Genomic DNA, 15,941 nt, shown 5'->3' on the forward strand with positions numbered 1-15,941 from the left:
TACCAATCCATCAGTTAGGGAACTCGATATTCAGCCACTCTCTTACGGGTACGGCGAAGTGCGGTGGCGCCATCCTGTTGAAACCACATATCCCTCACTACTGCCAAGGGTAAATTATTAATGGCATCAGTAAATTCTTGACGCAAAAACTTCAATTATCGTTGCCCGGTGATGTTCTCGTCAAAAAAGAATGACCCAATGATTCTGTCGCCAATGATGCCAACCCACACATTGGTTTTCAAACGCACCTGATAATAATGCTCCCGAAGCCAGTGAGGTTTTTGCTGCGACCAATAGTGAAGGTTATGTCGGTTGACTGTTCCATCTTGATGGAATGTAGCTACGTCAGAGAACATAACCTTGCTAAGGAAACCTGGCATTTGTTCATCGAGGAACCGCATTTGCATACAAAAGTCCTGACGTCTAAGATAGTCATCCCCTGTTAACGCTTGGTGTAGGTGATTTCTAAAAGGATGGAATCGGTTAAAGAATTCTCTGGCATCCACTAAACAAATCGTTCATGTAGTTTCAAATAATCACAAAAATGCGAAATTTTAATAAATTAATACAATAATGTTAATGAAAAATTTGCTTTTTATCATAAATGTTGCAAGATTAATCCTGCAACAAACAGGAAATTAATGTCCTTCTAACGACAACAAACAACACCTACTGCCATGGAAGGCAGAACTACTGCGGCTGTTAACAAGGGTCAATGTGCATTAAGGGTTATTTTTTAGGTTTGTGGCCTCTAGACCGTAAATACGAGGTTATCTCACGGTAGTTTACTTCGGAAGTGTGCCCCACCTACGAATTAAATTAGCTTGGTACTTCGTTATGATGGCGCGTTTTACTAATCGCGAAAAGTTCGATATGATTAACGTTATGGGTGAATGCCGAGGAAATTCTCGCCTGGCAGTTATTTTGTACACCGAACGCTTTCCGAACCCAAGGCCACCTGCTCGAAGGACCTTTGGTAAGCTAGAAGCTAACCTACTAGCAGAAGGTAGCTTTACGGTTCAAAAAACGTCAACGTAGGGTTGACCGGATAGTTGGAAACAAAGCCCGAGAGATGGACATTGTGGCAAGGTTCGAAGCCGACCCTCACACCAGCAGTAGAGCGGTAGGAAGCCATCGTACAATTCTGTCGATTTTGCATCGGAACCGATTCCATCCTTATCGAAATCACCTACACCAAGCGTTAACAGGGGATGACTATCTTAGGCGTCAGGACTTTTGTATGCCAATGCGGTTCCTCGATGAAGAAATTTCAGGTTTCCTTAGCAAGGTTATGTTCTCTGACGAAGCTACATTCCATCAAGATGGAACAGTCAACAGACATAACCTTCACTATTGGTCGCAGCAAAATCCTCACTGGCTTCGGGAGCATTATTATCAGGTGCGTTTGAAAACCAATGTGTGGGTTGGCATCATAGGCGACAGAATCATTGGGCCATTCTTTTTTGACGAGAACATCACCGGGCAACGTTAATTGAAGTTTTTGCGTCAAGAATTTACTGATGCCATTAATAATTTACCCTTGGCAGTAGTGAGGGATATGTGGTTCCAACAGGATGGCGCCACAGCACTTCACCGTACCCGTAAGATAGTGGCTGAATATCGAGTTCCCTAACCGATGGATTGGTAGGGGTGGACCAACGCCCTGGCCTCCAAGGTCTTCTGACCTAATTCCGTTAGATTTCTTCCTCAAGGGAAAGGTATACGCAACTGAACCAGATTCACCCGACGACCTTAAAGCCAGAATAAGAATCGCCATTGCCAACATCACCCCAGGAATGCTTCGCCACGCCCGCGAATCAATGGCCAGTAGACTTGAAGAATGTCTACATCAAGATGGTAGACACATCGAACATTTGCGCTAAAGGACATTAATTTCCTGTTTGTTACAGGATTAATCTTCCAAAATTTATGATACCTTACAAAAACTAATTTTTCATTAACATTATTGTATTGATTTCTTACAAATTCTCATTTTTGTGATAATTTGAAACTACATGAACGATTTGTTTAGTGGATGCCAGAGAATTCTTTTATTAAATTTCCATGAGTCTGGAAAATGTACTACAATTAATTTCCTCATTGATCTCGAGTTTTTTTTTGTTATAAAATGTCCGAAAAATGTGGGCACTCTGATCTTTTCCACACTGTATAATATTCATCAACCTTAAAAGTTGTGTCAATCATGGAGTGCACCGTTAAAGTGCGAAGATTTTGTTATCATTGTATTCACGTTCTGCACGAAGCATAATTGCTTGTGATAATTATAAACGACTCAATATCGGATACAATTTTATTTTATTGTACATTTTTCAGCTGCATTTTAAAAATATTAACAATTTACTGTATGTTTTAAAGTGGAAAATCTTAAAAACAATGAAAACTCCCTGAATATATACGTATTTATATAAAATACATTAAAGTAGTAGCAGAAGTAAGATAAGGGACTAGAAGTATCGAGGTAACCAAATTCTTCACATTGGCGAAAGTGAATATTCTTGATAACCCACCAACGGTTGGCCCTCTGGTAACGGTTTCTGGATTTTCCCTCCCAAACGTTAGACACTCGCGGCGGTAGACGATCGAACTAGATTCAGGCACCCGCGTCCGTGTTCCTCGGCTTAAGGTTGAAGGGAAGGGGGTAGAAACCTTTTTTGGAACTCGACCTATTTTTGCTATGTGGGGTTATATCTAGGAGGATACAGGGGTGAGGGACTGCCAGTTTTCCCATTGAAACGGGCTTACAGATTATCGGCCGTGGTTTACCCCCCCCCCCTTTTCACTCGTTCTGGAAGATTCTTAGCCGCGCACAGTAGCGTCGCTAGGGTTTGAAATTTGGAGGGGCTAAATCTGGGCAAACTATTTTAAAGTTATTATAAGAACTTAATATAAACAAGATGGCCCAAGGGCTGGGACTTAATAGTAGCCACATCGTTATCTGTTTAATTAGCACATAAATAAAAAGAAAAAAATTCAAAGACCCTAAACAAAAAACCAGAAGTGACCGACCCCACAGTGGTAGCGTGTCTTACTGCTGCGCCAGTGCGGTGTGAATTCCCGGGTGCGGTGTGAAAATTTTTTTTAATTAAAATAAAATCTCTAACTGAGTTCAACTACCACTATTGGTTCCATTTAAGCTAAAATCTGACGATAACGAAAGCGAAAAACCCCGCCAGTACTACTTCGGCTCGGGTCAAACTAAGAGCCTATCGTATACTACGATGTGGCTAAAAATTGCATAACGGGTTCTTTGGAAAATGTGTAGACCTTTAAAACTATCCGTAAATTTGTGTCAACGTGATATTATTCGTATTTTAAAGATGTACAAACTTTTATTGATAAGGACTACGGAACCGATTATAAAGGATTTCACTCGTCTTAGCAGAAGTGAGATGAGACTAGAAGTACTGAGCTAACCAAATTCTTCACTTGGCATTAGTGAATATTCTTGATAACACACCAACGGTTGGCCCTCTGGTAGCGGTTTCAGAATTTCCCCTCCAAAACGTGAGACGCTGGCAGTGGTAGACGGCCGAACTAGATTCAAGGAGCCGCGTCCGTGTTCCGCGGCTTTAGAACGAGGGGAAGGGGGTAGAAAATTTCTTGGAACTCGACCAATTTTTTTCTCTCTAGCGTACAGGGTTGTCAAAAACCCGGACAAAACTAGTTTTTGCCGGGACACGTGGAAAAAACCGGCAAAAACTAAATTCATGGTTACAAAGTGGTAAACTAGCGAGTTTCAAGTGCATTTTCGTGATGTTTGTTAATGTTATGTTAGAAAAATAACAATAGTATTTTTAATTTTTAAATTTGAGATGGTTATTGATGTATTAATTTTTAGTATTCAAATTTGCCAGGTGTCTTTCTATGAGCATTTGTCAGCAAAACAAAAGTGGAAGCGGTTTCATTCTTTAACCTATTTCAAAGTTTTCCATTAATGAAAGACAGAGTAGAAAACATTCTTTCTATCGAGGCTGAGCTATAACATTTCAATATATTTGGTTGGTTACATGGCCAGTAAGAAGCGTGTGGAAAAAGACCAGAATTTTCTAACGCTATAGAGTAGTGGCACTTGTACCCAATGCTAGTAAATTAAAGACATAATGATAACTGATATTAATTAATTTATATTAATTTAGCTTCAAGTTGTTCGCGAATATTTAATGAATAATTATTCAAATACTTTGCATAGAATTCAGGAAAAAGCCTTAAAAAGTGGGAAAAACCGCGGAAAAAATAGTTTTTGCCACCGGATTTAACCTGGTTTAAACCGCGCGGAAAAATTTGTTTTTGCCACCCGGTTTTAACCAGGTTAAAACCGCGGTTTTTCCACCCCTGGCAAAAACTTGCCAACCCTGCTAGCGTAGGCGCGATGGAAGCGGCATAAAATCCTCAAATTTGTTCACTAGTGCCAGGATCTATTACCAATGCTAGAGCCCTTCAGTAGCGTCGCTAGGGTTTGAAATTTGGGGGGGCTAAATCTGGGCAAGCTATTTTAAAATTAATATAAGAACTTAATATAAACAAGATGGCCCAATGGCTGGGACTTAATAGTAGCCACATCGTTATCTATTTTATTTGCACATAAATAAAAAGAAAAAAATTTAAAGACCCTAAACAAAAAATCAGAAGTGTCCCACCCCACAGTGGTAGCGTGTCTTACTGCTGCGCCAACCAGCCAGATTCAATTCCCGGGTGCGGTGTGAAAATTTTTTAATTAAAATAAAATCTCTAACTGAGCTCAGCTACCACTATTGGTTCCATTTAAGATAAAATCTGACGATAACGAAAGCGAAAACCCCGGCCATATACTACGGCTCGGGTCAAACTAAGAGCCTATCGTATACTACAATGCGGCTAAAAATTGCATAATTGGTTCTTTGGAAAATGTGTAGACCTTTAAAACTATCCGTAAATTTGTGTCAACATGAAAGTTTTCGTATATTAGAGATGTACAACCTTTTATTGATAAGGACTACGGAACCGATTAAGAAGGGTTTTCACCGGTTTTCACTCGTCTTTGGTTTATTTTTAGTTTTGGTTAACTTTTAGTCCACACTATTGGGACTCCCTTCGAAAGAACATGAAACATTTTACTTGTCTCCATCTGTTTTTATCTTCAAAATTTTACTGTTTCATATTGAAAATTTTTTATATATTGCTACAGAATTTTAGGTTGCTAACAGCAATTTTTTGGTAGGGTTTACGGATTATTTTGGGGGGGCTAAGTTTGGATTTTGGGGGGGCTATAGCCCCCCCAAAAAAGGCCTAGCGACGCCACTGGTAAATTATAAGAAACGCCGCAATTCCGTAAACCTTTGATGGAAGCCCTGCCATTAGGAGGCTAGACGTTTCTCGTAACCCTAGCCGATCGCCGAGTACATCTTAACCGTAACGATGATAGTGGAGCTTATAGCTATAGATTTGGCGAGGTTCAAGTTAGGTTTGGTTAGGTTCTGGTTAAGTTTATGGTAGTTTTGTCGAGGTTCAGGTTAGGTTCAATTTGAATTAGGCCTATATTCCGCACAGCTATTTAACTTTTTTTTTTAATTAACCATAAATAAACGATTTCCAGCTGATTTACATTACAACGTACTAGCTAAGGTGCTATCCAAATTATTACTGAACTAACAGATATTAATGAAAATTGCACGTGTGGACAAACGACGAAGCCGTGAAAATAATTAAATAAGTGGAAAAAATACAGTCGGTGAAGTAACAGATATTCAAATAATTAGTTTGAAATACATGATTATAAAACATTAATTAATTTAAAAAATGTTTATATTAGTTTTTTCACCGTCCTCCAATTACCAATATTAACTACACTCGACTTTGCTCTCAATTTTACTTCTAGGACAAAATTGAGTTCTTAAGCGATCTTTAAAACTATAGCAATTTCAACTAATATTAGCTTTTGATAGTTTTTAATACTTGGAGCTACATTTTGTTATTTGTGTTGTTGATATCACAATAAGAAGTTAGTAACGCTTATGATATCATCGTTAATTTGAATAAGGGATTATGAAATGTATACTTGATCAACCTTTTATTATTAAATAATCCACAAATTTAATGTAATATATTTTCAGAAACTAAATGGTATTTAAGCGAAAAAACCAAGATTAATTGATGTTTTAAAATCATAATTTTAAAACTGAATATTTGAATATCTCTTACACCATCTAGTCGATTTTGTCCACTTAACCTTTTCATTGCTTTATCTACAAAGGCAGTTTTCGTTAACACCAATTTAGATCTCCTACGCTTTAGATATCGTTGTAAATGTGACAACAGAGGACTACAAAAACTGTACTGGACGTACAGTCAGAATGGCCTCACGGTTCGGAAATTTAAGAAAATTAATTGATCTTATCTTTTATCACGATTAATTTTTGTCTGAGCTTTTCTGTGAAAATTACTAGATAATGGGGGCAATTCTCTAGCTTTTTAAAGGAGTTATCACTTGCGATAACTCCTTTAAAAAGCTAGAGAATTGCCCTCAATACCTAATCTTAAAAGCCTTTGATTTATCAAACCTTAATTTTCCATATTCTATCAACTTCTTCCAAGGCTTTCTTTTGACAGTCCGGGTTGGTGGCAAAGAAGTACGTTGTCGAGGTTAAGGTCGTAGCTGTTGTGTCATAGGCGGCCAAGAAGAATAGAATTATTTGTGCAAGAAATTCTTCCATGGTCAGAGCTATTTCACGAATGATAAGTAAATCAAATTTGGATGATAGATATCTTAGAGTTGCGCTATAATACGTTGTCTCTTGATGTCATCGATGCTATTTATACTGGGGTTCGCATCATCGTTTTCAGTCTCCTTGTTAGATTCATTCTTTGCCTTATCATTTTCATCTTTTAGACTTTCCATCATAATTTGTAGAAAATCATTTCGGACCTGTTTGAATTTACTGAACGTTAAATGAGTTGAATTTTACCAATGGTCAATTAAATGGAAATCCATATATTTTTACTGTAACTATTATTAGCTTTTTTAACAAAACTGCAAACGCGACAGTTTATGAAAGAAATTATTAATCGTTAAGAGTGAAAAATGTCAATGTTTGGCATTATCGAGAAGAAATATACCATAAAAAGGCATTAAATTGCGAGATTCTAGGCTTCTACTCTTACGCCGGTGTCAGTGGACAAATAAGCCCCACCCCTTCATGCCCGTCAGTGATCTGCGCTTTCCCATTGGATCCCGTGGGGATAGGTCATGGCCATAAGCATATCATACCACCCGGGTGGTATGATATTCTTATGGCCATACAGACGCGATGAGAGAGAAGAAAAAACCAAAGGCAAAGTAAACAGAAAATGGAGGCTGCCCGAGGTGCTGAAACGATACACCAGTTGTTTTTAATTGCCATTAACAAGTTAGTTAAAGATTTTGAACCTAACTTGATGGATTTTCAATATGTGTCTCTACGTGAAAATTGTTCATAATTATTTCTAAATCGAATCAAGTGTACTATACTTTTGATTTCGTGAGTTCCAAAAACTAATCAAAAGGGTAAAAAGACATAGATGGTGGAAAACATAAAGTAAGATAAAATATTAAGTCCCGCCTCCGTTCCCCCACCCATGAAGGGGGGACTGTCGACTGTCACGCGACCACCGGACGCGATTTATGCCTTTTTTAGGTATATTTCTTCATGGCATTATAAAGCGCCGGAAGTGTGGGCTTTCTCATTTCAAAGAGGTCAAGTTCATAAGATATGTTCCATAAGTATGACACTTTCTATCAGAGCCGGATTAAGAAGATTTTCGCCCGGGGGCAGTGGCTCGATGGGCGCCCCCTCCCTTGGCCCCATAATTTATAAAAACCAGCTAGAAATTTTAACAATTTTGTTTTTATTAGAAATATAGGGAGCTAACAGTTCTGACCCGGAAACGTCACACCCTTCTATCTCTTACTGGAGTTTCATCCCCCCTAACGGTTGGAAACAGTATTCTACGCGCAAAAATGCCAACCAGAGGGCGGCTGCGTGACGTCAGACTATCTCTTCCCCCTAGCCAGCTGTTAGCTCCCTATTGTAATTTTGTTAAGTCAAAAGTATCCCTATGCATGACTGATACTCACTCATACGCTCAATTTTAGTTGAATAAGTGACTAATAAATTTAAAAATAGTAAACAAAAAGTGACTAAATAAGGGCAAATTAAGCTATAAAATAAGGGCACTTTAAATGAAATGTTTTCAGACATGATCGATTTTCATAATTATTTTCAGTAGTTAAAGATATTTTAAAGGTCGGTGCCTTAATTAAGCCCAATCTATGGGCTTAGATATTTCCAGTCAAAGGAAAGGTCCAATCATAAAATTTCTACGGCGAAATTGAATTAAACCATTTTGGAGCACAGCTCAGAAAGCAAAGTAATTGATGTCGTTTCAAATCAAAACTAGAACATTCATTTGAATTGGATTGATTATAAATATTAAGTTAAATATTTGATGAGCGAGCGAAGCGAGGTCCACAATTTTTTGGGTTTGATCAACTGTAATCTCGCTGTTTTTGCGTTTAAACCGTCATACAGTCAAATATATTACGTTTAACCTTGTGGTCGAGAAGATAAATAACACCGAAAGACTCAAAAATCCAAAAAAAGTGACAAATAGTAACTAATTTTTGGAAAAGTGACTTTTAGTAACCGAATTTGAATTTTGACTTAGTATCAGCCTTGCCTATGTCTTTGAATAGGCTTTTCTAGATTTAGACTCGGAAAATTTATTTATCGTCTCCTCCCAACTAATTTGGTGTAATAAATTGGTCTCGATAGCTAATATACCTATTTAAAAACGAAAAACAGTCCCGTAATCATTCAAAACTAACGTCATGTTTTTGAGTTTTTCAAAAATTTAATAAAACAATCGCTCAGATTTGGGTATCACCAGACATCTTGGGCGCCCCCATTTTGCTGGCGCCCGGGGGCAGGTGCCCCCTATGCCCCCCCTTAATCCGGCTCTGCTTTCTATACTTCGTAATGGTAGAGACTTACTAAGAGCTAGTTCGACTGTTCGAGAAAGACTACACTTGGTTTTGCAGTCCATCTTCCTATTTAGTCTGTACTAGGCCTTTGACAGCGCCTCACCAGGCGTCGCTTTACGAGAATCCATAACGTTTCACCTGCGTCACTTCATGACAAGCTCTCAGTAACCAGTGACAAACGTATGGAACATATCTTATGAACTTATGCTCATACTCTTAGGTTCGATTTGCTGAAATTTTAAAATGAAAGGCACTAGTTTACAAATACCTCGTTGTTGGCTTGTCTTCTTTTAACAATTTCTAGAGTGGTATTCTTGAAAAAATCCATTGTGTCTTGAGGGAAGAAAGATATGCCAAGCTTGCGGGAAAATTTAGGAGCGAGCACTTTTTAAAAATGTGAAAGAAAAAGTTTGAACATTAGCCATAAGATTTAAGTTTAGTGATCAGGTAGATCTTACAAGGTAAAATTTGTTTCCAGTTAAGTTCCGCGGCAAGTACCTTCCTAGCGTGCTCTGCGAACTTACTGTTGGCTCGATTAGTTAATGAGCAAGCTTTTTTAAGGTCGAGCCGAACCTAGTCGATAGGCATCGAGTTACTACGACTCGCGAGCTTGGTTTCTGAAATAGTGCTTTCCTTTTAGTCCTACGTTTCTCCACCAATGGCGTTCCGCGCGGTATTTGCTTTCTCTCGACCCGTTTTCCGAGCGGGTTTTACGGAACCACTACATTCTCAAAGATGGGATAACATTTCTAGTCGTTCTGAAGTCTTACTAGGGTAGTAGAAATTTTTGTTAAACATGTACATGTTAACCGAGCCAGCTCTTCTTGGCTCGATCATTTTCGAGCCGAGTAGAGTCTTTTCGACTCGAGCCGAGCCGAGCTTTTAAAAAGCTCGCTCAGCCCAGCTTGTGAACAGTCCTATCATCTGTCAAGGGTTATTTTCATTTTACCGTTTACAATCGACTGGTTCACCGTTTTTCGAATATTTTTCAAAGTTCTCTACAGATAACTTAGCGCACTCGGAAACAAGAGGCATCATCTTATCAGTCAGAAGAATTCCGTAAGATATAAAACCTGAACAATTTTAAGGTTTCGGGATTGTACCTTTTTTAATCGCCCTGATGTAAATGCCCGAGTCATTGTGGTTCGTATGTTTTTCCACTTATGGTCACCAGGTATTGCCGAAACCATGTTGTCCACATAGGGATCCTCAGCATTCAAAAGCTTTTTATTGGAAAAACAAATTAGACCGACTTATGTTTGCATCTAGCTAAAAGTTACTCACTACTCTGGTAGAAAAGCTTGAGAAATCTTTCACGAATATAGATTTTATCAATTCTGGATCAGCTACGTAGATAATTGGTTTGACACCGGAATATGTGCTACAAATTTACGGTATCTTAACAACTGGAAATGATAGGCCAATTAATGCTAATCTTACCCAAAAACCCGACCATATTTTTCATATAGTTCTTTGTCACATTCATGGATAGGCTAAATCAGGAATATTTTTTAATAAGATTTTATAATTTTGCCTCTATATGTTGGGCTTTGAAACGTCAAGCATTTATTTAAAAAAAATGTTTATCCAATCTCTAAAATAACTTGCAAATGGGATCAAGTACTAATGATCCAGCCCCATCTGATACAAATTTTATTAAATATTATTTTATTCCACCAGGGATAGATGTAATTGTAAAAGCAGGAATGGAGAACGGTTAATATTTACTTCAGTCCAACTCAAAGCCCAGTATAGAGCCCCTCCCTCCAACATGTAACGAAAATCTTAAATTATCTTATTGGCTCATTTAAAATACGATTTGATGACGTAGCTGACGGGGACGGCGAAAAATATTTTATTTCTTTTACCCCTGTCACTATGACCCGCCTCTTCTTTCATACCCCCCTCCTCCCGGGAAGATGGTCCGAGACTTTGACGCGCCCAGATACTCTTTTCTCCACTCCAGCTTCTAAAATTACATCTATCCCTGATTCCACTCAATATTTTTACATTCCAATTCCGTATACACATGAAATTAAAAAGTGGATTCTGTTATTATGCATCAAAATCAATATTAAAATTTGCCCAATTTAGCATCCAGATAAAAAATTATTACAGAACTATTTCATTAAACATAACATAGCAATAACTTATCTAACTTAAAGCATAAGTTCATACGATATGTTCGATAAGTTTGTCACTGGTTACTGAGACCTTGTCATGAAGTGACTTCTCAGTAATTCATACTTATGCCACATATCTTATAAACGTATGGCACAACGTCACTCGCGTATTTTCCCACTACTGCTTTCTTTTGGTAAAGATGCGTAGCTAACCAATGGCATTTGCTTGATTTAGCAAAATACACGATATAGCAAAACGGTGTCACTTACTTAAGGATGTCGCCAAAGATTATTTAAACTGCTAATTTCAAAATGGATATTTCTCAAACAATATTACATTTAATTCAATATATCATAGATTTTTTTACATTCTATTCGGATAAAAATTGGTGCAAAATTTATAAATCGATTTATATCCCCCTTTGCGGTTACCTCTAATGAAGGCCCTTCACTAATCCACCCTTATTTGAAAATAAATACCCAGTAGGTTCTAAATAATTAAACGTCACTAACCTTTCCGGTTAAAAGTCCGACCGCGTTTCCTAAAAGTGGTACTGGAGAATCTGAAGGTATGGATTTTCCAACCCAATAGTGCTTCCTTTTGAAGTATATCCTGAGAATAAAGTTACGAATAAACTAATATTTCTTTAACGAGTTGTTCACGGTTTTTAAAAGCCGACTTCCATCGAAAAGCGTTCTAGGGAACTGAAAACCGAGCATCGAGACTAACAATGGAGCGACCGTGCCGATTTTCGAATCCCCGCTGGGGAAAGCCGTGCAATGTGGTTGTAGCGAACTGAAGATACACAATTTCCTTCAGGGGAAAGCAAAAATTCGAGAGGAAATTAATTTAAAAGGATTTCTATTGTTCAACTTCAGTTCGCTAGAACCACATTGCACGGCTTTCAGTTAGTGAGAACCCTTCCAACTTTTGACACAGCGGGGCTTCGAAAATCGGCACGGTCGCTTCATTGTTAGTCTCGATGCTCGGTTTTCAGTTCGCTAGAACCCTTTTCGCTGGAAGTCGGCCTTTAAATGGAATTAAAATAGAAAATATTTATTTTACCATAAGGAAATTATACTCTCTCTCTAAGGGCCCAAGATTCTATGTTACGGATGAAATGTATGTATGTCCGATTTGGTTAGCCATCCGTCTCATCTCAAGTGGTATAATAATTGTATAGCCTAAACAGAGGCCGAGCGCATTCTTTGCAGAGTAACCCGGCATTGAACATTTTTCCCTCCTTCAAAGATTTCTCACGACAGCTCTTCGTGATTTTTACTAAGCGCGAATTTACCTCTTGTGTCTGATAGAACTGGGGGGTTCTGGAAATTCTCTTACTTATTTTTTCCCCTCAGTCCTTCCTCTCTCGCGTCTCGCCACTCGCCTCTCCGCCTGTTTTAGTTTGATTCCCAACCGCTTGGGAGCGTTATCTCAGAGCTCGCCTCTAGACCACGACCGGCTTAGGATATCGGTCGTGTCTGATTTTGAAAATTATTTTTCTCTCCCGCGAATTTCACGAAAAATTCGGAAGGAGTTCCTATACAAAATCTACGTCACATCTAGCAGAACTAGATGTTTTTAATAATAGATGCGCTTGGGCCCTTAGAGAGAGAGTATAATTTCCTTATGATCTTACCAATAGCCTCCGAGAAACACGCAAAGGAATGCTATTAACGCCGCGGTTACTTCTATTCCCTCGTATAAACCCATCTTCACACCTACCAAACCACAGTGCCTAGTGAAAGGCAAACCACGATTTTGCGGTATAAGACTTACAATTTTTCCTTATCATACTAGCCTCTCTATCAATGATTAAAAAAAATTACTATAAATGTCGCAACTCTTCGTTCTTTATCGATAACAAATTTATTTAACAGCTTTATGTTTAAACACCAGTATTTTATTTTAAACCATTATTAAAGGCGCTGTTGTGAAACCCGTACATTTTTGACCGATAGAAACTTCTGTTATAACTATAGAATTATTGAACACTAACGCCCTCTAATTTCGTAATAAACTATTCGTATATCAAACAAAATTCAGGTTTATTGGAAATTGGATTTAATGGACTGTAAAGATGTCGGCGAACCGGTGAATTTTTTTTAAAGTCAACCAACCCCTCCCATCTTTTGTGGTTGGTGATTGGTTGTGAGCCGCCCCGTTTCAAATATTCCCCAGTCCTCACCCCGAAGAATCCGAGACCCCAGCTGCGCTTGCTAGAAGGAAAGACCCCCAAGGGATTGTGTTGTCAATAACGTCTTTTTCAAAAATAAATCGAACGGTCCGCTAAGAACTTTACAGACCCTTTAACGCATGGAAAAATTGATACGATAGATATTTTATTGGGATTAAGCTCTATTGCTTAACAATATGAAACTTAGGGGTATGATAACAGGGAGTCAATCAGATATTAAGGTTGCGTGCAGCGTGCTGTTAGGGTTATTCATAACGTAAATTGCTGATTAGAAATCTGACATATGTTGGTGTATAGCAGGGTTCGATTTAAACAAGTTGGGAAACCAAAATATACCTCTCCGAGTCGAGACGCAATAAAGAGGTTTTTCTTAAATAATTAACCTATCAAAAACATTAACATGTACAAAAATGGGCCAAGCCTCGCTTCGTGCCCTCTCTGCCGTAAAACGTTCTGAGATCCCATGTAATGCCAAGTCTGTCAATTTCTTCTCATTCAATCGATAATTGAACAATTATGTTATAAATTAAGTCCTTTTCCTAATTAGTAACCAATAATCTTTGACTCTAACATTATTATACATCTTTTGTTCGTATTAGAACCGGGTGCAAATCGGTTCCCTCCTGCAACAAGACGACCCAGTTCGGCCGCACATAATATTTCTCGTGCCACTTCAACTCATTCAACACGGCAAGGATCTTCTCGGGATATTCCACCGTCGCGAGTCAATACAGCGTGTTCCATATGTGGCTTAACTCACCAACATCGATCATGTCCGGATAAAACCGATCATTTTGCGCCAAATGTGAAGGAAGGAGCCACTGGGCTAGAGTTTGTGTGGCTGCTTTTTCGCTTCATCAAGTCGAATCAATATATTATCAGGACACAAAATCAATACGCAACAGAAAAACCCGATTATCAAGAGTATTCACAGACACAGCAAGCCGATACGAGACAGTACTACTCACCAACATGTACCACTGAAGACGAATACCAAGATACAGAACCCTTCTTCATCAACCTCATAACGATAGATGCCACAACGGTCACGAACACAAACCAGGACTGGATGACTAGGGTAACAGTCCACAACAAATCGGTACTCTTTAAAATGGACACTGGTGCGTAGGTCAATGTCTTGCCGCATTCCCTGTATAAGAAGCTCTTCAATCCATCACCAATCATACCAACATCTAAGTTCGTTATGTCATATACGGGCCACAGAGTGCCGATGCTAGGATCAACGAACCTCGTCACCACCTCGGAAAACTCTCAACGAGTTTGCGAATACTACATCACCGCACAGGACACTATCCCGATTCACAGAAACTTCGTCCTATTCCGCGTCTGGACTTGAAACACCTGGAAACCCACAGGTTACAAGTAACCCATGAAGTAACACCTCAGAAGATTATAGAAGAATTCAAGGACGTATTTGGGCCTATGGGAAGTCTCCCAGGAATACATCACATCACTCTCAAGAATGAAGCCGAACCTAGAATTGTACCAGCTCGGACCATACTTCACGCTCTTCGGAAACCACTAAAAAGGAAACTGAAGCGAATGCAAGAACTGAAAGTAATCACTCTGGTTACTAAACCCACGGACTGGGTGCACCCGCTGGTAGTGCTTCCCAAGCCCGAAAAACCACTGAACCCTGATCAACTGCACTCACCAGTCAGCCTCGGACACCCCAGAACTCCAGAAATCCGTGTCTGCTTAAACGATCACTTAATAAATCTATCAAGAAAGGACTACAAAGTACCTACATCACAAGCACTTTTTAGTAACTTCCAAAGCTGTACAGACTGTTAAAAAGTCTTTGCGGGTTGCAGTTTTCGTACATATTTTACTATATGTATTTCAAAAACTATTCAAGCTACTGCTCTGAAATAAAGTGCGTTATAATTGTTTTGCATTCCTCTTTCATATTTTACCCGTTTCACAGTTGTCCTTTGAATACTTATACCGGAAACCGGAAGTGTCAAAATTATCAACTTTCAAAATATTGGAATCTCGAGGTTATAAATGTGATTTTCGGATTCCTTCGGGTCGATTCATATTTGAAAAGTTTTCAACAAATTCAATTCGGATGAGTAAGTCACGAGTAATCAGCCTTTAATCAAAATATGGCACTTTATGCATACAGTATTTACTGTAATTCCACCAAATCTGGTAAAAATCGGTGATAATAAATAATAAATAAATTAAGATGACTCAATTCGAGCACTAAAATATCTAGTAGCCCCATCCAAATATTTAATAAGTCCTGATATTGTATAAAAAAATCTACCCTGATTTTCCTAATTTATTAAGTTTTCAAAGTAATGTTACGCCTTTTCCAAAATATTATTATCTATTTCATGTACTTCCCAAATAATATTACGCCTTTTCCAAAATATTGTGGTTTATCTTCATTTATTTCCCAAATAATGTTACGCCTTTTCCATAATTTGTTGTTCATCTACTTTTGAAATAATATACGCATTTTAGCAAAATATCGTTGTTTACTTTTAAAATTAGAGCTTTTCTTCAAATATTTTTCTACCCTGGTATGAGAATTGTAAATGTTTCAGTGGGTTTTTAAAATTTCATAGCTATAAT

General features: G+C 38.3%; 1 protein-coding gene and 1 long non-coding RNA gene across 2 annotated transcripts; both read right to left on the bottom strand.

The window, feature by feature from the left end:
• Positions 1–6,563: 6,563 nt before the first annotated feature.
• On the bottom strand, positions 6,564–9,538 carry LOC149587215 (uncharacterized). Its single transcript, XR_016380324.1, has 3 exons — positions 9,475–9,538; positions 9,285–9,400; positions 6,564–6,922 (listed from the first exon to the last, which is right to left on the bottom strand). It is a non-coding gene; the product is annotated as an uncharacterized LOC149587215 (long non-coding RNA).
• A 747-nt stretch (positions 9,539–10,285) lies between these two features.
• On the bottom strand, positions 10,286–12,853 carry LOC149587216 (cytochrome P450 3A5-like). Its single transcript, XM_089863523.1, has 4 exons — positions 12,780–12,853; positions 11,653–11,752; positions 10,457–10,509; positions 10,286–10,397 (listed from the first exon to the last, which is right to left on the bottom strand). The coding sequence occupies exons 1-4, from the start codon at positions 12,851–12,853 to the stop codon at positions 10,286–10,288; spliced, it is 339 nt and encodes a 112-aa protein (XP_089719649.1).
• Between the last annotated feature and the right edge of the window lie 3,088 nt (positions 12,854–15,941).

This window comes from Phalangium opilio, unplaced genomic scaffold (assembly GCF_054372755.1).
Source record: "Phalangium opilio isolate 3A_F unplaced genomic scaffold, DU_Popi_V2 ptg001170l_1, whole genome shotgun sequence".
Lineage (NCBI taxonomy): Eukaryota > Metazoa > Arthropoda > Arachnida > Opiliones > Phalangiidae > Phalangium > Phalangium opilio.